Source organism: Balaenoptera borealis, assembly GCF_965194805.1.
Source record: "Balaenoptera borealis genome assembly, chromosome: 20".
Lineage (NCBI taxonomy): Eukaryota > Metazoa > Chordata > Mammalia > Artiodactyla > Balaenopteridae > Balaenoptera > Balaenoptera borealis.
In genome coordinates this window covers 46,875,954-46,903,839 of record NC_138879.1, presented here as the reverse complement: position 1 = coordinate 46,903,839, position 27,886 = coordinate 46,875,954, and the positions used below count along the sequence as shown (strand labels likewise).

Below are 27,886 nucleotides of genomic sequence, written 5' to 3'. Positions count from 1 at the left end.
CAGTTCATGTAACAGGGTGGGGCTGACCTTGTCCTCTGCCATCAGGTGAACATACACACTCACGACTGGCCAGAGAGAATATTCCCTCCCCTTGGGCAAATAGCTGGGTTAGGAATAGCTTGAGGTAACTCAAGCTAGGGCAACCACAGTCCTCTTGGGACATGTGCCAGAGCTGTCAGAAAATACGCCCTTTTTCCATGAGAATTTTTGAACTGGTAGGAGGTGACTCTTGTAGCCCTCTCTATCAGCACGAGGAGAAATCTGCCTGAGAATGAGGCCAACACACAAGAAAACAGAAATAAGAGATGGAGTAGGGGAACAGAGAGGAAAGGCAGATTCTTGACAATAAAATCTGAGCCCCTGCATCCAGCCATACCTTAAGCCAAATTCTACCCCTGAATTTTACAGATATATGAACAAATTAATTCCCTCCTTTTCCTCCTTAAGTCAGTATGAATTAGGTTTCTATTACTATCTCTCTATGGAGTCCTGACTAACTCACACCCATTTTATTTGATTTTTTTAAACATAATTTTGGGAATGATTCTAATTTATGGTACTGATAAAATGAGATAATGTATATAACAGTATTCTGTTAACTGTAGAGCCCTATATAAAATATAAATGATTTCGGAGGTGTGGTTTTATACTTAGGGTGACAAAGCAAGAACAAAATTCACCAAAAACTGGAAAATACCAACAGGCTTCAGGATATTCCTTTCCTTAGGCAAATACGGTATCAAACTAAAAGTGACCTTAAATTATCTAGGACCAGAAGATACTCAACTTTTGAAAGTTAAAGGTCCTTTCCCCCTTAGTAATTGGGGGAGGAAACTTTTTTCTCTAAAAGGCTTGACTTCTCAGAGTAAACAAAATGTTTTAGCTTAGCAGGCGTATCAGTTTCCCTGCTGGGTTTCTCAGAAGTATCAGTAATACTACTTTAAATTGGGAAACTGAAGAATTAAAAAGGCAGAGGTCACAATAAACAAGCAGCAAATCTATCCTAGAGTTTAGCTTGTGCAAAATGAAACGACGCCATCAGCAGTTACAACTTATTTACATGTATGGCTGTCTACTTCCCTCCTTTTCTAAGCATGTGCCACTGACTTATTCTCCAAACTGAAAAAAGAAAGAAGAAAAAGCACATAATTTATGACGTTTAGGTAAAAATTGTGTACACTGTGGAGTTCTAACATGGATTCAAGAGCTTTTAAAATATAAAATAATTCTGTGAATTTGAAAATTCACATAATTTTTTTCTAGATCTACTAGTATTAACCCTCTGGTGTGCAATCTTTCAGATATGGCATTAAACAGTATGATCTTTCAGGAATGCAGGGCATATCATAACACAGAATTACTGATGGCCTCTCCTGTTACTGATGATGGCAACCTGTCCAGAAGAGGGGGAGAGTGGTGAAGCACATACACAGATTCTTTTCCCCAAAAAAACCCCAGATTTCAAGCTTTCAAAAAGGATACTAGCCAAAGTGTTCATTTTGCTCTGAATTGACTTCAACATTCCTCTCTGTGAAGTCATATTTTCTTTTGTTGCCATAGCAATGCTGCAAGGGAGGAAGAGAGAAGCTCATTAAACTGATGTTTCAGATGATCCTGCATGCATCCATCATACCCTTAAAAGTGAACAGAAAACTAAGGTGAGCACATCACCTTTGAAAACCACTGGGCAGGAACATGGAAAAAAAAAAAAAAAAATCACCTCCCAAGTCATCTTCCCATTGTCCTTTTTCTGAATGACCACTTCATCCCCAATGCTATCCTCTGATATTTTTTTGGACAAGGCAGTGGACTGTTTCCTGTGGGTTGTTTTTTTTCCTTCAAAGTAACATATGAAATAAGACAACTGACAAATCACACATTACAAAAGCTTCTTAAAATGGTTTTAAAAGGGTCCAGGTACTAAAATATCCTTAATCAGGAAAAACCCTTGAGAGGGAAGTAGGGAATTACAATTATAAAAATAGAACCAAAGGTGCAACATATCACAAAATATTTATATACAACCAGCCCTTAACTTATGGAAAGATTATGTTCCAGGGCTTCCCTGGTGGTGCAGTGATTGAGAATCTGCCTGCCAATGCAGAGGACACGGGTTCGATCCCTGGTCCGGGAAGATCCCACATGCCGCGGAGCAACTAAGCCCGCGAGCCACAACTACTGAGCTTGCGTGCCGCAACTACTGAAGCCCGCACGCCTAGAGCCCGTGATCCACAACAAGAGAAGCCACCGCAATGAGAAGCCCACGCACCGCAACGAAGAGTAGCCCCTGCTCACCGCAACTAGAGAAAGACCACGCGCAGCAACGAAGACCCAACTCAGCCAAAAAATAAATAAATAAAATAAATAAATTTATTAAAAAAAAAAATTATGTTCCAAAACTCTATTTGAGAACCAACCAAGTAGATTTTAGGACACACATGCAACATTAAGCTGGTTTCCAAGCCAGGTGACAAAGGTCACAGATTCATTAAGCAAATGACAAAGAAGGGAAGTCACTTTTTCACTTTGTAGAGTACAGTTTCTTTCATGTAACTACTTTGATGTGCTTTTTAAAGAAATCTCAGTTAATATCTTTTTGCTATCACTGCCAGGATTATTAACTTTCAATAGTCTTATCTTCTTGGACATTAGTATCCTAGAGGGCAGGGTCAGTATACATTTTGATATATAACACACAGGGGAGCGTTTTAGATACTGACATTATAAAAAGCAGTAGGAAATAGGAAGTTCTTCAGTAATTCTGAAAATACGTGAAACATTAAAAAAACCGAAAAGCAACAGAAATGAAGATATCCTGGGAAGATGGTAGAGCACAAATTCTTGACCTTATCTCTGGCCCAATTTCCTCTATGGAAGAATACAAGACAAAGGCAGACATGCCGGGGAGGGTCCATCTGAGGTCCCAAGTTCTCTTGAGATCTCGAGGGAAGAAAGCCAGGGAGGGCTACACTCTCTCAATCAAGGGAAGAACCAAATGGCAGGGAAGACTATATTTTTCTTCAAGCCTGGGGCAAAGACCTAGGTTTCACTGCATTCTGAGAAGCCCAGGCAGTGGAAGGTAAGGGTCTGCATGTGCAGGGGCTGCAGTGATGAACTGAACTGCTCTCAGTCCCTACAGCTGCAAAAGGACTGCTACACACAGCCAGAGAGACCTATAAGCAGACAGCTGACATCTACAAGCTGGTGTGACAACGAGCCCCTAAGAGGGAAAACTGCCGGGCCATCTACTGCCACCTGTATGTACCTGCTTTAGGGTCTCTAATAGCCTGACCTACCAGAGGGCTAACTGAACACATTTTTGGACAGGCCAAGACCAGGTATGCTACTGGAGGAAAATGCTAGAGGGAGTACTTGGAGCAAATGGCAAATGAATCAAAACTGGAATTTCAAGATCTGAGAAGGCAAAGAAGAAACAAAAGTGTGTAGGGAGATATATACAAGGATAAGCATTGTTTGGAATAGTGAAAGACAAATGAAAAAATATTCCCCACCACCACCCCCTCCCCCCAAAACCTGGTAACAACATTGGAATGGTTTAGTAGATTATGGTATACCTGTACTATGAAAATAATATTTGCTTATTAAAAGAATGAGTCAGAATTATTTCCATTAACCTGGAGGGATGTTTATGATATACTGAATGATTTAAGTGAGCCACAGAATGTGTATAGTATTAGTCCTTTTTTATTTTAAGGAACACTCAAAACATCTTTGTGTATGTTTGTATGACAGTGAGAAAGGTATTAGAAAGATACATAACTGTCAGTTAATACAAGTTACTTCAGGGGGTAGGAATGGAGGGGCACCACCAGGAGACAAACTTTTTCTTTATACATTTTAGAATTATTTAAATTGTTATAGTAAGAACACTGTACTTTTATAATACATAAACATCTAATAAAGAAAATCAAAAAGAAAATTAGAGGAACTCCACCTGAGTGATTAAGAAATGTTAATAACATTACTAGCACCAAATCCCCTACTGTTATTCACCTCAGTATCACTATGAGTCAAGTAATGATTTATAAAGGTTTTCCCAGATCCTAGAAAATCTAAAGAATTGAAGGGATCAGGTATATCGGAAGACAGAATGAAAATTTGTGGTAATTTGTAAAAGGAGTTGTCAGACCCCTAAATTACCTGCTCCAAACCATGCAGGCAGGTGACTGACCTCAGTTCAGCAGAAAATCCAACCAAGAAGAGACCTACAGATACTGACATTTTAAAGCCCCCAATAAAACAGTCAGGCCCCTTCCCGATCACCCACGGTGAAGGCTCCCACTCAACAAATCCTACCACCCACGCACACAGAATGAGCATCCAATCACTAGATTTGGAGCCTCACCCTTAAATATGAACAAAGAGCCAAGGTTCACTAGGCATTTGAGGAGAGCCTCTAACATAAAAGGCAGAGATCCAAACAAACCAACCAGCAAACAGAAGAGTGATTCTGAGGAAACAGAGGCAATAAAGGAGGCTCATGAAACTCTAAAATCAAATTATATTTAATGCCCTCCGAGAGATAAAATATCACATTCATGAAACATACAAACATAAACGTACGTGTGTGTGTGTGTGTGTGTGTGTGGCTCTATCCCTTTAGAGAGCTCGTGTAAATTACAAAAAGGAGAATGGAAATAAAAACGTAACAGAAGCGTTAGAAGGAAAAATTGAGTAAACTTTCCAGAAAGTAGGAAAAAAAAAAAAAATGCAAGACAGAGAAAAGGTAAGAAAGGCTCAAGAAAAGGCAGGGAAGTAAGAGGTACAAACTATTAGGTATAAAATAAGCTACAAGGATATATTGCCCAACACAGGGAATATAGCCAATATCTTATAATAACTAATAAATGGAGTAAAACCTTTAAAAATTGTGAATCACTATATTGTACATGCATATCTTATATAGTATTGTATAGCAACTATACTTCAATAAAAAAATAAGTTAAAAAAAAAGGGGGGACACTTCCCTGGCGGTCCAGTGGTTAAGACTCCGCACTGCCACTGCAGGAGGCGCAGGTTCGGTCCCCTGTTAGGGAGCTAAGATCCCACATGCCACATGGCGCGGCCTTACAAAAATAAAAAGGAACTAGGAAAAATGCATGTTGTGGTTCTACCATTCAGGAGTTGGTTACAGTAGGGCAGCTCCCTAGACCATTATGGACTTCCACTGCCCAAGGTTATCCTTGGTCAAGAATAGGAACCCCATTTCCAGTGTCCATAACCAGTGTTCTACAAGCAACCACCCTTCCCTTTACAGGGATTAACACTTACCCATATGGCCCTCTCACAACCTACTGATTTAAGTCATGGACAAGTTAGGTGACTGCACATACTAACCTGCTATGGTTAATATCATTCCACTTTTTCTAAATGCCCAACTACACATGTGTCTGCCTGTATCTATGAATATGTTCATATTTTTTATTATTTTTAAATAGATATGAAGAGAGACATAGAGAAAAATATGGAAGAATACATACCAAATTATTAACCAATCTAGTGGCTGTGTTTTAGGTGAATTCTTTTTTTTCCCGTTTTATTTAGGTATATTTGACAAATATAAAGTGTATATTAAAAAAAAAAAGGATCAAGAAGAAGGAGGGAAGAAAACGATAAACATAAGAAAATTTCTCAGATCTGAAGATAAGTTTCCAGACTGTAAGAGCCCACCAAATGCCTAGTTCAATGGACTAAAAAAGATGCATATCAAGCTCATATGGTGAGATTAAAAACAAGCAAAAACATAAGGGAAAAGGGATGATCTTAAAAGCTTCCAGAGGAAAAAAAATGCTTATCAAATACAAAGGACCAGAAATTTTAATTGGCATTGGACTTAAAAAGCAGCACTGGAAACAATGCTTTCAAAAATTTCAAAATTATTTTCAACCTAGAATTCTATATCTTAGCTAAACAATGAATCAAGAATACGGGTAGAATAAAGACTTTTTTCGACGTGTAAAGTCCAAAAATTTTACCTCCTATTCTTTCTGAGGAAGCTACTAAAGAACATGGTCCAACGTAATGAGGGAATAAACTAAGAAAGTCGAAGACTTTTTTTTTAGAAATAAGTGATCCAATAAAGGAGGTCATTTTAGGATAATGGTGAAAGGACATCCCAGGACCAGTACAGTGAATGCACCAGGTCTAGAGCAAAACCAGTCAAGATTAGAGCAGAAAGAGGTGGGCAATGTCAACTTTATAACACACTGAATTTTAGATCCACAAAGTAAAAAGATCACAAGAATAAGAGTCAAACTAACAACATCCTTTGCACCATTAGTTCTTATTCATAATTTTTCAGGCTAAGTGTATATCTATGATAGAATATGATACATTTAAAATGTGGTTGTTTTATAATAGATTTACTTTACCAGGTATTTTTAAATAGGTATTATGGCCTTGTAAAAAGTTACAATTCAAACCTGGGCTGAGATATCTGAGGCCAATCTCTGAATCATATAAGCCTCTGTTTTCTTAAACTGGGACTATCACCATCTCCTATGCACTCTGACTCAGAAGTAGATAGGGAAAATTAAAAAATAATTTCTGCAAAGCACTTTGTGTTCCTTGGAGAACGGATATTATCATCATACATTATGTTATTATCTTGTTGAATATGCATGATTTCCAGTACCACACAAAGTATATCGAGACTTACTTTCCCATCTTATTCCATCATCTGGAGTCAAGCTGAGTGAATCTAGGCTGTTGTTATTTCAAGGGTCAAATATGCAGAGGCAAAACATAAGCTCCAAATAATGTATAATGCTTTTAAAATGATAAATTATTGATGTGTTTACTGGAACTTCAACATTCTCACCTGTTCTGTGAACTAAACTCAGACACTTATTTTTTCAACAACAGACAATACTAGTTATACATTTAAAGCTTAAGAATACATTTACAAATATTAAAAATATCCGTTCTTTTCAATAAACTGGTGTCAGCTTATATTCAGTTGTGTACATATTCTAAAAATACAGCTCTAAAAGGAAAAGGTAAAATTTTACATGTAGAATATGTAAAAATAATTATTTGACACAAATTCTATATTATCCATAAGTAATCATAACTAGTTTTATATACAATAAAATTTCACTTGTGACACCTATCATATTTTGAAACAAAGTGAAATAGTGAAATAAAAGGTCTTTTAATCACATGGTTTTTTGCTTTTTAACTAGCAAAATAATTATATCAGTGACTTGATAGTTCTCAAATGTTCCTATCCTATGAGGTACTCCAAATTTTTATACTCATATCACCTGCCCTTAAAAAGGCCAGCTTGGAATCGAAAAGCTTAAGGCAGCCTGGTGCTAGAAGATAAGGTATAAAGGAAGAAATAAAAGGAAGAAAAAAAAGAAAAAGGGTTATAAGGAAACCTTAAGTAAAGAATCCTTTGCAAAATGTGACCCAACTTTATGTGCTGATGAAAGGAAAGGAGTCACAAGGGAGATATTTCAGTTGATAATTAGGCAATTTTGTGAAAACGTTGGTCAGATGGAAGACCCAGTGCATGCAATTCAAACAAAATTCCAAGATGTGATAACTGCGTATTATTATAAAAGATAATTTATTAAGATTATTAAATAATGATAGGATCCATTTAATAAAATGAGAAGCCATGAGTCCATTTCAACATAAATATTTAGGATATGAACACTGAAATATTTAGAGGTAAAGAGGCAACATGTCTGCAACTTATTTTCAAGTAGTTCAGAAAAAAAATTGCAAAAAAGCAAATGTGGCAAAATGATAACATTTGGGGAATCTAGGTAAAAGGTATAAGGAAATTCTTTGTACCATTGGAACTTATTCTGAAATCCGAAATGAAATCAAAATAAAAAGTTAAAAAAAAAAAGTGTAAATAATACAGCTGCCATTTTCAAATTACCTAGTATCAGCCAGGCATTGTATTAGGCATTTTACTCATATTATCTTTAATTTTCAAAACAATCTTCTAGAGTAGGTATTATCATCAATCCCATGTTTTTAAACACATAAGAAAATGAAGATTCCAAGAAACTTATCCAAGACAGAGATCTAATTAAGTAGCACAGCCAGGTTTCAAACCAAATAACACTCCAAAGCTTGTCCTCTTTCTATAAGGTAGTAAATATAGTAGTGGTTTAGATAGAGCTCTTATTCTATAGTTAGAGACTCAGATTTGAGGATTTGAATCCTCAATACTATTTGTTAGTCATGTGACCATGGGCAAATTACCTACCTTAACTTCTTTTTTGTTTTGGAGATAGTATCTAGTGATCAGTGCCTATCTCATGAGTTATTGAGGAGATTAAATAACATACAGCATGTAAAACACTTGAACACAATACCAAAGCCTATGGTAAGAATACAAATGTTTGTTGTTTTTCCCATGTACTTCGTTCTACCTTTCCTGAAAAACAGTGCTGTAGACATTGCTGAATTTTAATGAAAATGAAACTGTGATTAAAAATCTTCCAACAAACAAAAGTCCAGGACCAGCTGGCTTCACAGGTGAATTCTATCAAACGTTTAGAGAAGAGCTAACACCCATCCTTCTCAAACTCTTCCAAAAAATTGCAGAGGAAGGAACACTCCCAAACTCATTCTATGAGGCCACCATCACCCTGATACCAAAACCAGACAAAGACACTACAAAAAAAAAGAAATTACAGACCAATATCACTGATGAATATAGATGCAAAAATCCTCAACAAAATACTAGCAAACAGAATCCAACAACACATTAAAAGGATCATACACCACGATCAAGTGGGATTTATCCCAGGGATGCAAGGATTCTTCAATATATGCAAATCAATCAATGTGATACACCTTATTAACAAATTGAAGAAGAAAAACCATATGATCATCTCAATAGATGCAGAAAAAGCTTTTGACAAAATTCAACACCCATTTCTGATAAAAACTCTCCAGAAAGTGGGCAGAGAGGGAACCTACCTCAACATAATAAAGGCCATATATGACAAACCGACAGCAAACATCATTCTCAATGGTGAAAAACGGAAAGCATTTCCTCTAAGATCAGGAACGAGACAAGGATGTCCACTCTCACCACTATTATTCAACATAGTTCTGGAAGTCTTAGCCACGGCAATCAGAGAAGAAAAAGAAATAAAAGGAATACAAATTGGAAAAGAAGAAGTAAAACTGTCACTGTTTGCAGATGACATGATACTATACATAGAGAATCCTAAAACTGCCACCAGAAAACTGCTAGAGCTAATTAATGAATATGGTAAAGTTGCAGGATACAAAATTAATGCACAGAAATCTCTTGCATTCCTATACACTAATGATGAAAAATCTGAAAGAGAAATTATGGAAACACTCCCATTTACCATTGCAACAAAAAGAATAAAATACCTAGGAATAAACCTACCTAGGGAGACAAAAGACCTGTATGCAGAAAACTATAAGACACTGATGAAAGAAATTAAAGATGATACCAACAGATGGAGAGATATACCATGTTCTTGGATTGGAAGAATCAACATTGTGAAAATGAGTATACTACCCAAAGCAATCTACAGATTCAATGCAATCCCTATCAAATTACCAATGGCATTTTTTACAGAGCTAGAACAAATCATCTTAAAATTTGTATGGAGACACAAAAGACCCCAAATAACCAAAGCAGTCTTGAGGGAAAAAAATGGAGCTGGAGGAATCAGACTCCCTGACTTCAGACTATACTACAAAGCTACAGTAATCAAGACAATATGGTACTGGCACAAAAACAGAAACATAGATCAATGGAACAAGATAGAAAGCCCAGAGATTAACCCACGCACCTATGGTCAACTAATCTATGACAAAGGAAGCAAAGATATACAATGGAGAAAAGACAGTCTCTTCAATAAGTGGTGCTGGGAAAACTGGACAGCTACATGTAAAAGAATGAAATTAGAATACTCCCTAACACCATACACAAAAATAAACTCAAAATGGATTAGAGACCTAAATATAAGACTGGACACTATAAAACTCTTAGAGGAAAACACAGGAAGAACACTCTTTGACATAAATCACAGCAAGATCTTTTTTGATCCACCTCCTAGAGTAATGGAAGTAAAAACAAAAATAAACAAGTGGGACCTAATGAAACTTCAAAGCTTTTGCACAGCAAAGGAAACCATAAACAAGACGAAAAGACAACCCTCAGAATGGGAGAAAATATTTGCAAATGAATCAACGGACAAAGGATTAATCTCCAAAATATATAAACAGCTCATTCAGCTCAATATTAAAGAAACAAACACCCCAATCCAAAAATGGGCAGAAGACCTAAATAGACATTTCTCCAAAGAAGACATACAGACGGCCACGAAGCACATGAAAAGATGCTCAACATCACTAATTATTAGAGAAATGCAAATCAAAACTACAATGAGGTATCACCTCACTCCTGTTAGAATGGGCATCATCAGAAAATCTACAAACAATAAATGCTGGAGAGGGTGTGGAGAAAAGGGAAACCTCTTGCACTGTTGGTGGGAATGTAAATTGATACAGCCACTGTGGAGAACAATATGGAGGTTCCTTAAAAAACTAAAAATAGAATTACCATATGACCCAGCAATCCCACTACTGGGCATATACCCAGAGAAAACCGTAATTCAAAAAGACACATGCACCCGAATGTTCACTGCAGCACTATTTACAATAGCCAGGTCATGGAAGCAACCTAAATGCCCATCAACAGACGAATGGATAAAGAAGTTGTGGTACATATATACAATGGAATATTACTCAGCCATAAAAAGGAACGAAATTGAGTCATTTGTTGAGACGTGGATGGATCTAGAGACTGTCATACAGAGTGAAGTAAGTCAGAAAGAGAAAAACAAATATCGTATATTAATGCATGTATGTGGAACCTAGAAAAATGGTACAGATGAGCCAGTTTGCAGGGCAGAAGTTGAGACACAGATGTAGAGAATGGACATATGGACACCAAGGGGGGAAAACTGCGGTGAGGTGGGGATGGTGGTGTGCTGAATTGGGCGATTGGGATTGACATGTATACACTGATGTGTATAAAACTGATGACTAATAAGAACCTGCAGTATAAAAAAACAAACAAACAAAACAACTAATACTAAACTTTCATTGGGTTATTTGTATGGAAATATGTTAATATAAATGTTTCAGACATTACATGAAATTTCTAAAAATCTTATATTTGTATTTGTATGGAAATATGTATGGAAATATGTTAATATAAATGTTTCAGACATTACATGAAATTTCTAAAAATCTTATATGTTCTGGTATAATGTTATAAGTCATAATCCTAGTTATTACTTTAAAATGTATATCTCAGAAATAACTAATTTTCTTGTCAACTGCATTATTATGAACTTTCATCAAATCTTTAACCGTGGTCATTTTTAAGTCTTTTGTCATTTACAGACAGTTCTGGGTGTACTCTGATGATTTTGCAAATATGTTCCTATAAAAGGGTTTCATCTTCAAGAAATTCATGGAAAAGACTCTGACAAGTACAGGTTTCTGGTAACTGACTGTACTGCTGAACTGAATGAATAAGCATTTTCAGAACTCTAATGAAAAACTGATGAACTCATAAAAGTGCTAACAAAAGATCAAGATGGAAAAAAAATTAATTACATGGGACTGAGTGAACTGATGAGGATGAGTATAATTTTTGTGACTTTCTGTCTGAATTAAAAAAAAAAAAATCCCACAAGGACTCAGAGGCAAAGAATATACAAATCAATTTTCACTGCAAAGTAAAGGAGCTGTTACAGTGGAGGATTACTGGACTGAATGTCAATATTATGACATAGTATGAGTGTGTTTCATGTTTGGTAATTGCAATCATTGTTGCTTTTGTTATGGTCATCCATGTACAATGCTTGGTGTCAGTCTATCTCTTGTAAAAATAAAATACAGTGTGTGTGTGTGAAAAAAAAAAAAAAAGTTATGATATCAGAAAAGAAATGTGGGTTAGACATGGTGGTAGAGAGTTTTTGGCATATAGATTGTGATTGAAGCCATCAAAATGGTAGAGATTTTTGAGGGAGAATATGCGAAAATGTAGGAGCTCTGGGATATCTGATCTTAAAGCATTCTGTAGAGAAGGTAGGACATTTGTAAGAAGCAGATAGGAATGTCTACAGAATTTATGAGAAATCCAAGAAAATTTGAGCCCATTGAGACCAAATAAAGAGGTGTCATCCACAGTATTAACTATTTATGAGTTTGATATAATGGTAAAACAATACTGTCATTGTTCATCAACTCATAGAGAATCATATGTGTTTTCCAAATGTACATAAAATACTAGATGGGAATGCATAAACATAATACAAAAATTTTTAATCCCAAAAAAAAAAAAAAAAAAGAACGGAGACCGTTCCTAGTTAACTTACTTTTTTACTGTCTTAAAATAGGTACTTAAAAATTCACCAAACCTAGAGAATTAAGCAGTTCAAACCAACATATTTCCCTTACCTTAAGCAAGAAACTACTTTAATGTTATTACAGATAATACTAATTACTACAGATTTTCTATAACTTCTGTAACAGAAACCAAGTCTACAAAAATGGTATACATAAGACATTTAACAAATCACATGTTCAAGACTGTTTTCATTAAAAAGTAAGAATAAAAAGACAGAGGCTGAAAATACTGAGTATGAATTAATCAGAAAAATTAACCTAGGTAAAACAGCTCAATTCTACTAATTCTGGAAACAAATGTTTTAGGCTTCAAATGTATCTTACAAGGGAAAGTCACAGTAAAAATACATAACCATGTAATGAAATTCTCATCTTTAATGAGGATGAACTGACTTTAACTCTAGTTATAGAATTAACTTTATCTGTTCATTTATATGCAAACAAACAAAAACAAAACATTTTTCCTACCTTATTGTCTCTTCTATTAGACGATCTGAGCTGCAAACAAAAAGAAAATTTGAATTCTGGAATTATTAAACGCACATTTAAAACTTGCACTTAATTTTTCTACATTTTACAGATAGATTACTCTTCCAACCATTTATGTAAAAAGAGCACCCAGACTTCTGAAAGCGTCTGGAGAAAATTCTGGACTCTGAAATTAATTAATCCACATATACAGTTTTCATCTTACTTTTATTTGTTGGCTTAAATCTATTTCTTCCACAGAGATACTTGATTATTAAAGTCAGAACAGTTTTAATGACAGCACAAATAAATAGAACTTCTTCTTTAGTTTAGATAGCTCCAAGTTGTCACCATTGTCTATTCAAAACTTAAGAATTACAACCAACTTGTTGAGACAGGATAGGCAAATATAGTTCTAATGCCTATAAGTAGTAATTATTTATATCTTAAAGTTCCTTCCTTTTTTGAAAAACAAAATCAAATCTCAGCTTGCCACACTTTAGAATTCAAGAATCTGAATAGGGACTTCCCTGTGGCGCAGTGGTTAAGAATCCGCCTGCCAATGCAGGGGACATGGGTTCGATCCCTGGTCCGGGAAGATCTCACATGCCGCGGAGCAACTAAGCCCGTGTGCCACAACTACTGAGCCCGTGTGCCACAACTACTGAAGCCCGCGCACCTAGAGCCCGTGCTCCGCAACAAGAGAAGCCACCACAATGAGAAGCCTGCGCACCGCAATGAAGAGTAGCCCCCGCTTGCCGCAACTAGAGAAAGCCCGTGCACAGCAACAATGACCCAATGCAGCCAAAAATAGATAAATGACCCCTCACTTGTTTAAAAAAAAAAAAAGGAACCTGAATAAAGACACCAATGCACCTTTGATCTGTAAAATATTTGCCTTTATGCATCACACACTGGAAAAAGAAACCCACCAAAAATCCATTTTAGGGAGGAATTTACAGGTAGCTAAATTTGGTAAAGGGGCAGCTTTATAGCAGAAAGTAGGAAAACAAACTCCCAGACATCTGTATCCATTTGGTACAGTGCATGGAACACAGTAGGGACTCAAATACTTGTATATTTTTTCCAACTACCTCTTTCCAAAAGGATTTCTAAGTTCATTCTATAAATTAATAAATTGAGGTTTTATTATAAAGTAGTGGACCAGGAAATCTAAGTTACTGCAATGAATTAGGGAACAAAGATGAACTTTAAAAATGTCATAAATATCTTATATAAATGCTATGATTAAGAATTTCAAAAATTACAAAGACGGTGGAGGGATTAAGAGCCAGACTATGTGGCTTTCTGAATGTTGACTGTATCACCTATTAGCTGAATAAACTCCATTCATTAAAAGCATCCTGGATAGTGTGGATACAATTCAGCAACAAAGTGGCTCCATAAAGACAGCATAATCCAGTAAAAATTGAATTTAAAATTACTTTCCTTTGGGGTATATAATATATAATCAAGTGGAATTATCCTTCTTAAACAAGTACTTCATAATAGCCCAGAGGCATTCCAAAGAGTCATCTAGAGTCTATATTAAGCAACAAGTTTCTGTTTCTTTCAAGACCAATTTAAACTAGCTGAAAACAATGAGCTAAATTTCATCACCAATTATTGTACCAAGGAATCACTAAAGCCACATTTAGATAATAATTCTCTGTTTAAAAAATAACTCATTTCCCTAAATACACAAACAGCAAATGACACAAATTTCAAGCACATATTTTAAAGTAGTTTTAACCAACAAAATGTAAGAACTTGGGAAAACCACTTAGGTAACAACTAATTAGAATCTTCTTTTAAAAGAGTAGGTGAATAAGTAAATAATAAACAAGTAAGCAAGTAAGAAAACAAACAAGCAAGTGCATAACAAATAAAATTTTAAAACTGATCCCTTTGCAAACTGCAAAAAAATCTGATGAGGTTGTCACCAACCAATGAGATAATTTACATCAAGCACTGTGGTGATGCAGTCTTTCACTTACAGTTAACCAGAGAGACCTGTGTCTTATTCATTTCTATATAATATCTTCTAAGACATGTTAACAATACAGTTAAGCTGCAGTAGGATACAAAAAGCTGTTTAAGCGCTAACAAAGTGTTATTTTACAGATAACATTTGGAAAATACCGAAAAACAAAGATGAATGTAGAAATCATTTGTAACCACTCTTCCATTAACACTGATATTGTGGCATATTTGTTTCTTGTCTGGGTAGGCCAAGGAGTATCTCTACTTGCTTTTTTCATGGTTTATTTAGCAGACAAATTTTGTTTTATAATCCCATGAAGTTACCTAGAGACAAAAAAGTTAAGCACCTGACAGACTCTGCCCAGTTCAGTCAGGGAGAGAAAAAAGAGAAAGATAAAAGCTAAATTATTAACAGTGAAATCAGAAAGTCACATTTTCTATTTTAAAAACATCAGTAGACTTTTTAGAACAGTTTTAGGTTTGCAGAAATATTCAGCAAGAAGTACAGGGAGCGCATATACCCATTTTCCCCCAACTATTATTAACATCTTTAGTGTGGTACATGGGTTACAACTGATGAACCAATATTGATACATTATTAACTAAAGTTCATAGTTTATATTAGGGTTTACTCTTTGCAGCTGTACAGGTCTATGGGTTTTACAAATGCATAATGTCATATATCCACCATTACAGTATCATACAAAGTAGTTTCACAGCCCTAAATATCCCCTATTCTCCACTTATTCATTCTTCCTCCTCTTCCCCCCCTGAACCCCTGACAACAGCTGATCTTTCTACTGTCTACAGTTCTGACCTTTCCTGAATGTCATGTAGTTGGAATTATACAGTATGAAGTCTTTCCAGACTGGCTTCTTTTATACATTTAAGGTTCCTCCATATCTTTTGGGGGCTTGATAGCTTGTTTCTTGTATCACTGAATAATATTCCATTGAATGGATGTACCTACAGGTTGCTTATCCATTCACTTATTGAAGGACATCTTGGTTGCTTCCAACTTCTGCCAATTATGAGTAAAGCCGCTATAAACATTCATGTGCAGGTTTTTATTTAGACATATTTTCAATTTGTTTAGGTAAATACCTAGGACTGTGACTGCTAGATCATATGGTAAGACTATTTAGTTTTTAAGAAAAACTGCCAAACTGGCTTCCAAAGTGGCTGTATCACTTTATATTCCCACCAGCAATGAGAATTCCTGTTGCTCCACATCCTTGCTAGCATTTGGTGGTGTCAATGTTTTGGATTTTAGCCATTCTAATAGGTACATGGTGGTATCCAGTTGTTTTAATTTGCAATTCCCTAATGACATATGATGTTGAGCACTTTTAATATGGTTCTTTGCCAGCTGCATACCTTCTCAGATGAAGTGTCTGTCAGACCTTCTGCCCACTTTTTAACTGTTGAGTTTTAAGAGTTCTTTGTATATTTTGGATAATAGTCCTTTCTCAGATATGTGTTTTGCAAATATTTTTTTCCAGTCTGTAGCTGTCTTTTCATTCTCTTGATAGTGTCTTTGGAAGAGCAGAGGTTTTTCATTTTAATGAAGTCGATCTTATCAACTTTTTCTTTCATGGATGGTGTTTTTGGCATTGTATCTAAAAACTCACTGCCAAGCCCAATGTTACCTAGATTTTCTCCTATGTTATAAAACTTCTATAAGTTTTGTATTTTATATTTAGGTCTATGATCTGTTTTGAGTTATTTTGGGGAAAGATATAAGGTCAGTGTCTATATTCATTTTTTTGCATGTGGATGCCCAGTTGTTCTAACACCACTTGTTCAAAAGACTATCCTTCCTCCACAGACTTGCCTTTGCTCTTCTGTCAAAGATCATTTGACTATATTTGTGTGTCTATTTCTGGGCTCTCTATTCTGTTGCACTGATCTATCTGTCTGTTCTTTCACCAATACCACACTGTCTTGATTACAAACAATATACAATAGGAAGTCAAGTTTAAATGGGGAGACAGTTTTTGTTCCTCTTTTTCCCCCTGAAAGTATTTTAATAAACATTTTTGTGCAAAAAAAATATATTTTTTTAACGTCAACAAACTTGTTTAACTACAGCAGAAACAAAAAGCCTAAGAGAAAATGTGAGGAATCACAGTTTCCATTTGTTGTTCTTCAGATAAATGGTACATAAGGATTGAAATCCTAAAAATCTACCTGAATTATAAAGAATATGAAATATTAAGGAAGCATTTTCTAATTTGTTTCTGAAACCTCTAAAAAATTAACTTGTATATCAATATAAACTAATCTGCTTATGTAAATAAAAATGGAAATATACTTTTCATTGTATGTATATGTTTTTCTCTCTCACATACTTATAACTCAGAAAACAATTCTCTCATAAATATAATCACAGAAATTCAATAGTATCAGCAATCATGACATCCATGAAACTATAAAGAATAAAATGGCTAGTTGCTTTCTCTTACACCCTACAACCTGAGTTTTATTAGTCAAGGCTCAAGCACTTGACTATATGAACTCAGCTCATGGAGTTGTCATAAGGCTCAAAAGCGATAGTGTAAACAAAAGTATTGTGTAAATTGTATAAGCCTACAGATACATGGCTGATGTAGATCAAGGCACTTTCATGCCTCATAGTCTCTCTTCTTCTGCATCCCCTCTTCTTCTGCATCCCCTTTCCTGATTTTCAACATAAATTGCTTTCATTTCAAAGTCCAGTTCAGAAGTCATATCCTTTGGGAAGCCTTTCCCATTCTATCTATACATCGGGCAGAACTAATACTTCTTTATACTATAATGTGTTTTCATAGCTCCTTGCTCTTCATCAATTCCTTCAAGATTATAACAAGCATTTAAGATATATCAGACATCATACTATGCACTGGAGGAAAAATATTTTAAATTTGTAAAGCTTATGAAGTTTTTCACATATGTTATCTCATATATTTTAAAAAATATAATATTTTGGGGACTTCCCTGGCGGTCCAGTGGTTAAGACTTCACCTTCCAATGCAGGGGGTGTGGGTTTGATCCCTGGTCAGGGAGCTAAGATCCCACAGGCCTCGTGGCCAAAAAACCAAAACATAAGACAGAAGCAGTATTTTAACAAATTCAATAAAGACTTTAAAAATAGTCCACATCAAAAAAAAATCTTTAAAGAAAAATAATATTTTTTAAAGTATATGAGATACTTTTAAAAATATAATATTTCACAGGATATCCTAATTATATGTTTATTATTTCTCTAACTAGAATGAGTTCCCAAAGGGTAGAGACTGAGTCTAATTTATCTTAAATTCCCTAGAGTCTAGTACAGTATCTAGCACACAGAAGACATTCATTAAATGCTTGATAAATGAATGAATAAGTAAGTAAATGAGACACTTGTTGGATCAATAAAATATCAATGAGAGTTAACACTGAAATAATCCTTATAAATTTCCACAGAGGACAAGGAGGATATAAATGTTATATTATACAAACACATCTGGGCAGAGAAAATTCCTCACTATTGCAGAGCACCTCCAACTCAAGTTTTACTGTTTAACAAAGCCACAGACCAACTGAAGGTGAATTTGATTTCACTATAGCTCCAAGTGAAAAAGAGTTCTGTATAAAAGCTCCTAACAAGAACATTCTGCTTTGTTAAACTAGACATTTACCACATGAATATAAAAATTAAAAAAATGCTGCTCAGGGTAATGTTAATTTGCTTTGTCATCTATTTCAATATGGCAGACAACTGTACCACCTGAAACAATGGAGCTTTGATATGTAATTTTAAAATACCCCATGAGTGGAATGACAGATGCATAATGAAATAAATGCTACCGGTTCTCACAGGCTAAAAACTCAACACTCCATTACACAAATGACTCCTCATATAAGGGATATATCTCAAAGATCTTTGCAGATTCCCAAGTTTATGGCTACTACTACTACATATAGTTTCTTCCAAAAATTTATGTAAGATCACTGCTTTCTTAGGATCACTTTACCTTTACCTTTATAATTGTGTTTTCTCCTTGGAGTAATGTTTCACAAAGAAACAAAGTATATGTGTGTATATAAATCATTTCATAGTAGCTACCAAGTAAATAACAATAAGCAGCAAATGTGAAGTTGGAAGTTAGGCTGAAGTGTAAATGTTGCCCAGAAAGGTCAGATGTACTCATTAAGTGACTTCCTCAACACCAGCTCCATAACATTCAAGTCTGTATTTCAACAAAATCATATATCGTGAACTTTAGGGTTCATAAATAGTTAAGAAAGCTAACGTTAATCTTGAATGCCAAGAGTCTGCTATATTGTTCCATTCACAGATGTTATAATCTGACCATTATTTAATTGACTTGTATGGTATTTATTAAATAATATACATAAACTATGTATACCAAAAACTTTTGGGAGAAAACCACTCCATCAAAAGGTCACTAAATTACGGTGACCATGTATCTCATATTTTTCAAATATGGTCATGGTCTGTTAATACATTAGAAATGCATTTCATCAAGACTATTCTGGCATCAAAAGTATTTCAAATTTTATTTAAGAAAGGTAAACTGACAGTGCATACAAAAGGTTTCCTCCTTCAGTATTTTCTTTTCTTACTCTTATAACCCCCGTTACGTTCTGCCTTATACAGAAATGCCTCACAGTTTACAAAGCCTTTTTACATGCATTAGCTCAGCAACTCTGTGAAGTAGATACCATAAAAATCATCTTGGAGAGGCAGTGCAGTATAGCAGAAACAACACAAACAGAGGACGTAGGTTTAAATCTCAGCTTTTACTAGCCATGTGACCTCAGGGAAATTTAACTAAAATCATGAAACAAACAAAAAGTGAAACGATTTTTAATGTTTTAAAAATGCCTACCTAAAATATTTCTGCAACCACAACATTGGAGCACCCAAATGACAAGGCTGGTGAATTTAAAAATTCAAAAAAATCAAGTCTAAACATAGCCTAAGACATAAGAAAAGTTGTCAGCAGGTAAGTCTCCACCTGAGAATATTCTTTACTCATTCATGGACATATTTATACTGAAGTGTACAACTATAATACAAATATGTGTGCCATCTCAGATAACTCAATCATATCTGCTAAACGTTAATGGATTGAAAACAAAACAAATTCTCAACTAAATAATGTAACTGATCCTGTTTAAGTGTAATTTGCTTTGTACAACAGTCCCATATTTGAAAAGTTATATGAAACAAATTCTTTAGATTTTTAGAGTGCTTTTAATTTTGTAAAATGCCTTAAATCTTAAGTCATTCTTCCTCAAAATCATCTAACATAAGGGAACAGCTACTATCCCATTTTAAAGATGGAAAAAACAGAGAAAGGCCAAGTCACTTGCTTTTCAGAGAAGTGAAAAGTCACTGGTCTTTCAATTCTCATTAGCATTACACCATGCTGGCTCCCTAATACAAGAAAAAACAAAGATTTAAAGAAGTAAATCACAGAGAAGGCAGTGTGATGTGGGACAAATATGGAAATAGGTTAGGAAATGTGGGTTTAGTAAGAGCTATACTATTAAATAGTTATGAGATCTTGTCCTCTCTGAATCTTGTTTCCTCATCTGTAAATAAGAGAGATGCTTGCCAGGCTTCTATTATATACCACATAAAAATTTGATTTTTAAAAGGTATTTCATGGAGAATTCATCTTGCAAAGCAAAAAAAATCACATCAATAATATCCCCTTCAGTTCTCAAAATCAGATTTCATATATACATAGCACTGGAACCAATACCTTGTACATAGTATGTATTCAATAAATATTTGAGGAATAAGTATATGAATGAAACAGATTTTCTACATTGGGGCACACATGTATATACACATATGTATATGAAACCAAAATTAATACATCTTCTACTTACATCCATTTATTCAAACAAGTAAATATTAAGTGTTTATGATATAACAGGAACTGGGCACCCAACACACTGCCAAGAACTAGACAAACTAGGCCCTACCCTCATGAAGCCTAAGAAGAGTCAGATAATTAAAAAAATAAACAAAAATAACAAATTATTACAGATTCTCATAAATGCTATGAAGGAAACAAAAAAAGTACTTTGTTAAATAATAATAAGGGAGAGTCTATTTCAGACAAGATAGTTAGAAAAGGCCTCTTTGAAGAGGTGACAAGTGAGCTTAGACCATAAAGATGTCAAGGAATAAGGTATATGAAAAGCTAAGAGAAGAGTATTTTAGGCAGATAAAACAAAATATAAGAACAAAGAAGCAAGAAAGGAAAAGCCTTGATATCTTTGGGAAAGGAAATGAATAAAAACCAGTCAGGCTGGTATCTAATAAGTAGAGGGAGAGAGTGATACAGATGAAGGGATGGAAAGAGATAAAATAGGTAGTATGTTGGTCATGTAGGGCCTTATAGACCCATAAATAGTTCGTAATTCATTGGTAGGGGATGGAGGGAGGAATGAAATATTAAAGTAAAAGTCCACTTCGATAACTATCACTAGAAAAAAGGATTTTGCTTAACTATACTATTTCTACGTCTATGGCTTAGAGTACAGAAGAGAGTGTAGTAAACCCAAATTGAAGTGACTAAGTTGGCTGATAACTTCCCTGGAGCCCTGTATATGCCACATTCTCTTTCTTCTGATAACAAACTTTCCAGTCCATTGGCCACAAGGATGGATGTGTGACAGGCCGGGCCAATCACAATCACCTATCACTCTCTGGCCCAGGAATAAATGAAACAGAGCCATAGTCTTACATCTACAAAAGAAACTGAATTTGTAATTTAAATATCTTGCCACAAAGAAAACTCTAGGCTAAGATGGATTCAATAGTAAATTCTATCAAATATTTAAGGAAGAAACAACACCAAGCCTGCGCAAACTCTTTCAGCAAACAGAAAGAACTCATTTTAATGGTGCCAGTCTTACCCTTCCACTAAAACCAGGTAAAAACACTTCAAAGAAAAGAAAACTAAAGATATTCTTCACAAGCATAATGTAAAGATCCTTAAAATAAATCCAGCAATACATAAAAGTGATAATAAATATATCATAATAAAGGGGGGTTATTCTAGGAATCAAGATTGGTTTAATGTTTGAAAATAATCAATGTAATTCACTATACTACAAAAAAGGAAAAAAATCTGATCAGTTCAACAGACTAAAAGATATGAAAAAATTCAACCCCATTCAAGATAAAAACTTTTAGCAAGGGCTTCCCTGGTGGCGCAGCGGTTGAGAATCTGCCTGCTAATGCAGGGGACACGGGTTCGAGCCCTGGTCTGGGAAGATCCCACATGCCACGGAGCAACTAGGCCCGTGAGCCACAATTACTGAGCCTGCGTGTCTGGAGCCTGTGCTCCGCAACAAGAGAGGCCGCGATAGTGAGAGGCCCGCGCACCGCAATGAAGAGTGGCCCCCACTTGCAGCAACTGGAGAAAGCCCTCGCACAGAAACGAAGACCCAACACAGCCATAAATAAAAATAAATAAATAATTAATTAATTTAAAAAAAAACACAAAACTTTTAGCAAGAGAGAGCCTAGGGACTTCCCTGGTGGCGCAGTGGTTAAGAATCCACCTGCCAATGCAGGGGACACGGGTATGAGCCCGGGTCCGGGAAGATCCCACATGCCACGGAGCAACTAAGCCCACGTGCCGCAACTACTGAGCCTGCGCTCTAGAGCTCGCGAGCCACAACTACGGACGCCTGCGTTCCTAGAGCCCGTGCTTCGCAACAAGAGAAGCCACTGTAATGAGAAGCCTGCGCATCTCAATGAAGAGTAGCCCCCGCTCGCCGCAACTAGAGAAAGCCCGTGCACAGCAACAAGACCCAACACAGCCATAAATAAATAAATTAATTAATAAAAAAAAAAAGAGAGCCTAGAAGGAATGACACTTCGATAGCAATAAGCATATCTAGCACCCAGATCTTAGTTTCTGAACCACTCTCCAATAAGAGGAACCAAGGTTGTTTGGAGAAGTGGTTCGTTCTAGAGCCAAGGCAGGGAAAATACAAGATGAGCCACAAACACTGTCGTGCCAGATAGTACAGGAAGTGCTCAAAAAAAGGATGGGGCATGTCAAATGACAGAAGCTAATTTGCAGGAGCTCCCAATGGCCAAAGGTGAAACAGTTTGAAGAACAAAATAATGATAGTGCTGGATTATAACCCAGAGTATAAAATAAGACTATGAGTCTACACTGGTAATAAACAGTACCATACAGTAAAGTACACAAAAGCACACCACTTGTAGAGGATGCACGCACATGACAATGTACATGAGACACGTGAACTAACTTACGTGATTGGACATGCGAACGCAGGTTCGCGTCCTTGAAAGTTCACAACTTGAAGGTTCGTATGTAGGGGACTTACTTATTGTTTCAGCACCATTTGTTGGAAATATTCTCCTTTCCCCCACTGAATTATGTTGGCACCTTTTGTTGGGAATTAATTGACCATATGTTAGTTGGTTTATTTCTGAACCCTGTTCTGTTCCATTAACCTATATAGGTCCATCTTATGCCAGTAGCTTACTGTTTTGATTATTATAGCTTTATAGTAAGTCTTGAATTGAGATAGTGCAAGTACTCTAACTTTGTTTGTATTTCCCGAATTTTTGGGCTCTTCCAGGTCCTTTGCATTTCCATATAAATTTTACAGTCAGATTGTAAAAAAAAATATGCTGGGAATTTAAATAAGATTACATTGAATCTATGGAACAATTTGGGGAGAATTGCCTCTTAACAGTAGCAAATCTTCCAATCCAGAAACATGGTATGTTTTCCATTTATTTAGGTCTCCTTTAATTTCTCTCAGCATTTTATGGTTTTCAGCATAAAGGTCTTGCACAAATTATATTCAGTTTACTTTAAAATGTTTCCTATTTGGGGATGTGTTGTAAATGGAATTAAAAATTTTTAATTTTCTAATTGTTTTTGCTAGTATAGCAATAGAATTTATAATTATATATAACCTTTCATCCTGTGACCTTGCTAAATTTACTTACTAATTTAATAGCTTCTAGATAAATCCTTTGGGATTTTCTATTTATGTAATCTTATCTGACAAAAATAGTTTTATTTCTTCCTTTCCAATCTGTATTCCTTTTATCCCTTTCCTCCCTTATTGCACTTGCTACGACCTCCAATACAATGCTGTAAAATGTGGTTAGTGCAAACATTCTTGCCTTGTTTTATATTTTAGAGAGAAAGCATTCATCCTTAAGTTTGATATTAACAGTTTTTGTACATGCCTTTAATCACGTTGAGGAAGAACCTTTTCCTTCCTATTTTGCTTATAGTTGTTTTTCTGTTGGTTGGGTTTTTTAGCTTTTTAGTTTGAAATAATTTTAGACTTAGAGAAAAATTGCAAAAAATAGTACAGAGGATTCTCGTACACCCTTCACTCTGCTTTCCTATGTTAATGTCTTACATAACCCTAGTACAATTATCAAAATCAGTGAATTTAACATTAGTACAATAATATTAACTAAACTACAGACTTTATTCACCAATTTTTCTACTAACGTCCTTTTTTTTTTTTAACATCTTTATTGGAGTATAATTGCTTTACAATGGTGTGTTAGTTTCTGCTTTATAACAAAGTGAATCAGCTATACATATACATATATCCCCATATCTCTTCCCTCTTGCATCTCCCTCCCTCCCACCCTCCCCATCCCACCCCTCTAGGTGGTCACAAAGCACCAAGCTGATCTCCCTGTGCTATGCGGCTGCTTCCCACTAGCTAGCTATTTTATGTTTGGTAGTGTATATATGTCCATGCCACTCTCTCACTTTATCCCAGCTTACCCTTCCCCCTCCCCATATCCTCAAGTCCATTCTCTAGTAGGTCTGCATCTTTATTCCCGTCTCACCCCTAGGTTCTTCTGACCTTTTTCTTTCTTTTTTTTCTTTTTAGATTCCATATATATGTGTCAGCATAACGTTCCTTTTTATGATGCAATTCAAGATCCTGTATTACATTTAGTTGTCATGTCTCCTAAGTCTCCTTCAGTCTGTGACAAAATGGCCTAACCTTAATTTGTCATGAGAAATATCAGACAAACCCAAGTTGAGGGACATTCTACAAAAATAACTGACTAGTATTTTAAAGTGTTATGGTCATGACCTTATGCAGTTTTAGCAAGAATACCATACAGTGATGTCAGGCCCTTGAAGCATCATATCAGGCTGTATATCATGTCAATATGTCTTATTACTGATGTTAACCTAGATTGCTTAGTTAAGGTGGTGTCTGCCAGGTTTCTCCACTGTAAAATTACTATATTTCCCATTGTAATTAATTAACATTGGGGAAGATGCTTTGAGAGTATGCAGGTACCCTGTTTCTCCTCAAAATTCCCACTAAATTTTAGCATCCATTTAGTGACTCTTTCTTTCCCAATTATTACTGTGCTGTTTACCTACTGATTTTCTATTTCTATCAGTCCTTGTACATTTATTAATTGGAATTCTATAAGAAAGAATATTAGGAGCTTTAATATTCATATTCATAGCAGCTTTATTTGTAACAGCCCCAAATTGAAAACAACCCAAATATCCATCAATGGGTTAATGGATAAACAAATTGTGGTATAGCATCATAAAATGGAAAGTACTCAGTTATAGAAAGGAACTGACTACTGATATAAAAAACATATAGATGAATCTTAGAAACACTACGACCTCTCAGTTCATCCCTCCACTGTTTTCTCTTGCTCCCTATGAGGCTGCCCTTTCAGGGGCATGAGTAAGGCCTGTAACCTGGGAGAGGGTTTGTAGACAGGCAACAAATGAATGATATTTCTAATATATCCACATTGATCATTTATCAGGAATGATATAGATTTTTTTTTAAAAAAAGATATGATCATAAGGTTCAAGTTTCATCTTTTCCCAAAACCTTTTCTTATGTCTATTTTAGTGAATACCTACTCATCCTTCAAGACTCAAATCAAATGCTTTATTTCTATAAAGCCCTTTCAGAAGCTTTAGAGTTAATCATTCCCTTTAATGTGATACTATAGTGGTATGCACAAACGTCTCCATACATTAAACTTAATTACGATGCACTTTAATTACCTGTTAACATTTCTCTTCTGCCCCCCCCACTCCCATCCTAGTGGAGCTCATTAAAAACAGGGCAGAACGTCACTAGGCTTTATCTCTTCTCTATCTCCAACACCCAGTACGATGCTTTCCACATTGCAGATGCTCAACAAATGCTTGGTAAAATAATGAAAATTGAATATATATATACCACATCTTCTTTAACCATTCATCTATTGATGGGCACTTAGGTTGTTTCCATATGTGAGCTATTGTAAATAATGCTGCAATAAACAGAGGGGTGCATCTATCTTTTTGAATTAGTGTTTTCATATTCTTTGGATAAATACCCAGAAATGGAATTGCAGGATCATATGGTAGTTCTACTCTTAATTTTTTGAGGAATTTCCATTCTGTTTTCCATAGTGGCTGTACCAATTTACATTCCCACCAACAGTGTACGAGGGCTCCCTCTTCTACATATCCTTACCAACACGTGTTATTTCTTGCCTTTTTTATAATAGCGATTCTAATAGGTATGAGGTAATATCTCAATGGATAAAGAAGATGTGGTATATATATATACAACGGAATAATACTATTCAGCCATAAAAAAGATGAAATATTGCCATTTGTGACAACATGGGTGGACTTTGAGGGTATTATGCTAAGTGAAATAAGTCAGATGGAGAAAGACAAATACCATATGATTTCACTCATATGTGGAATATAAAAAACGCAAACAACAACAAAAAACCAAAATAAATGAACAAACCAAACAAAACCAAACACATAGATACAGAGAACAGAGTAGAGGTTACCATAGGGGAAGGGAAGGGGAAGGTAAAATGCGTAAAGGGGATCAACTGTGTGGTGGCAAATGTGAACTAAATTTTTGGTGGTAAGTAAGCTGTAGCATATACAGAAGTAGAAATATAATGTTGTACACACAAAACTTCATTATATAATGTTATAGACCAATGTTACCTCAATAAACAACAATAACAACAAAAACTGATACAAAAAAATTATATGTGCATTCAGATAAATGCAAAGAAACAGATGAAATGCAACTGGAATTTGAAAACTCCCATCTAAAAATGAAGCTTAGGAATAAATAAACCACTTATTATACTAATGAAAATCCAATGAGCAATAAATGAAGAGAATGATTAAAAAACACACTCTGAGCTTTAATAGATAATCAGGGTTAGCTGATAGTTATTTATTCCTACATACCATTTTGGCCCTGAAGGGCCCCAGAGGGCTGGAATCTCTGTCACCTAGCTCTAGGTACACAATTCTAGTTACTAGTCTACTTTTCTGTTCTAATGCTGCTATGGGCAAGAAAGGCTCAATGTAATTTGAGAACTGGTCTACTACATGTCAGGCACTGTACTAGGTAAAAACTTTACACATTATCTCTAATTTTAAGTGTTTTAACACTGTGCAAAGTAAGAATTCAATTTTCCCCATTTAAGACAGTAGAGAGTCAGAGGGTTTAAGGCCCTTGCCCCCAAATATACAGTTCACACCAGGATTTAAACTCTCATCTGTTTGGCTTCAAAACCCATTCTCTATCTATTATACCAATTTAAGGAATAAATCCATTAAGGCATCTTCGTCAAGATAAAAGTGGCAAGTTAGTAAGAGGAAAAACTAAAATGTCTATTTGTATGTCCTTATGATGTGATCCAACCAAATAAAATGATAGTTTAGGAACTGACATATTACGTAATATTTTAAATATTTTGACTACTTTGAAATCCTGCCAAAGGTCTGTTTAAAATGTCAAGAATTTTTAAGGTGATGTGCTTAATATAACCAGTTTGCAATTCCAGTTGTAATCACGCCATTCCCACAAATCAGAGTACTTCCATGAAAACAAACAGAGCCTCTAAGTATGGATGAAATTCCTCAGCTTACCTTCT

The 27,886-nt window shown here is 35.4% G+C and overlaps 1 protein-coding gene across 3 annotated transcripts in view; it reads right to left on the bottom strand.

Annotated features, from left to right (window-relative positions):
• Positions 1 to 27,886, bottom strand: part of GOSR1 (golgi SNAP receptor complex member 1) — a 55,166-nt gene that overhangs the window by 5,456 nt on the left and 21,824 nt on the right. For all 3 annotated transcript variants that reach the window (XM_082370821.1, XM_082370819.1, XM_082370820.1), the window contains exons 7-8: positions 12,922 to 12,951; positions 1,483 to 1,565 (exon numbers count right to left, since the gene is read on the bottom strand). In XM_082370821.1, the coding sequence (XP_082226947.1) occupies positions 1,483 to 1,565; positions 12,922 to 12,951 (113 nt within the window). The remainder of the gene's footprint in view (positions 1 to 1,482; positions 1,566 to 12,921; positions 12,952 to 27,886) is intronic.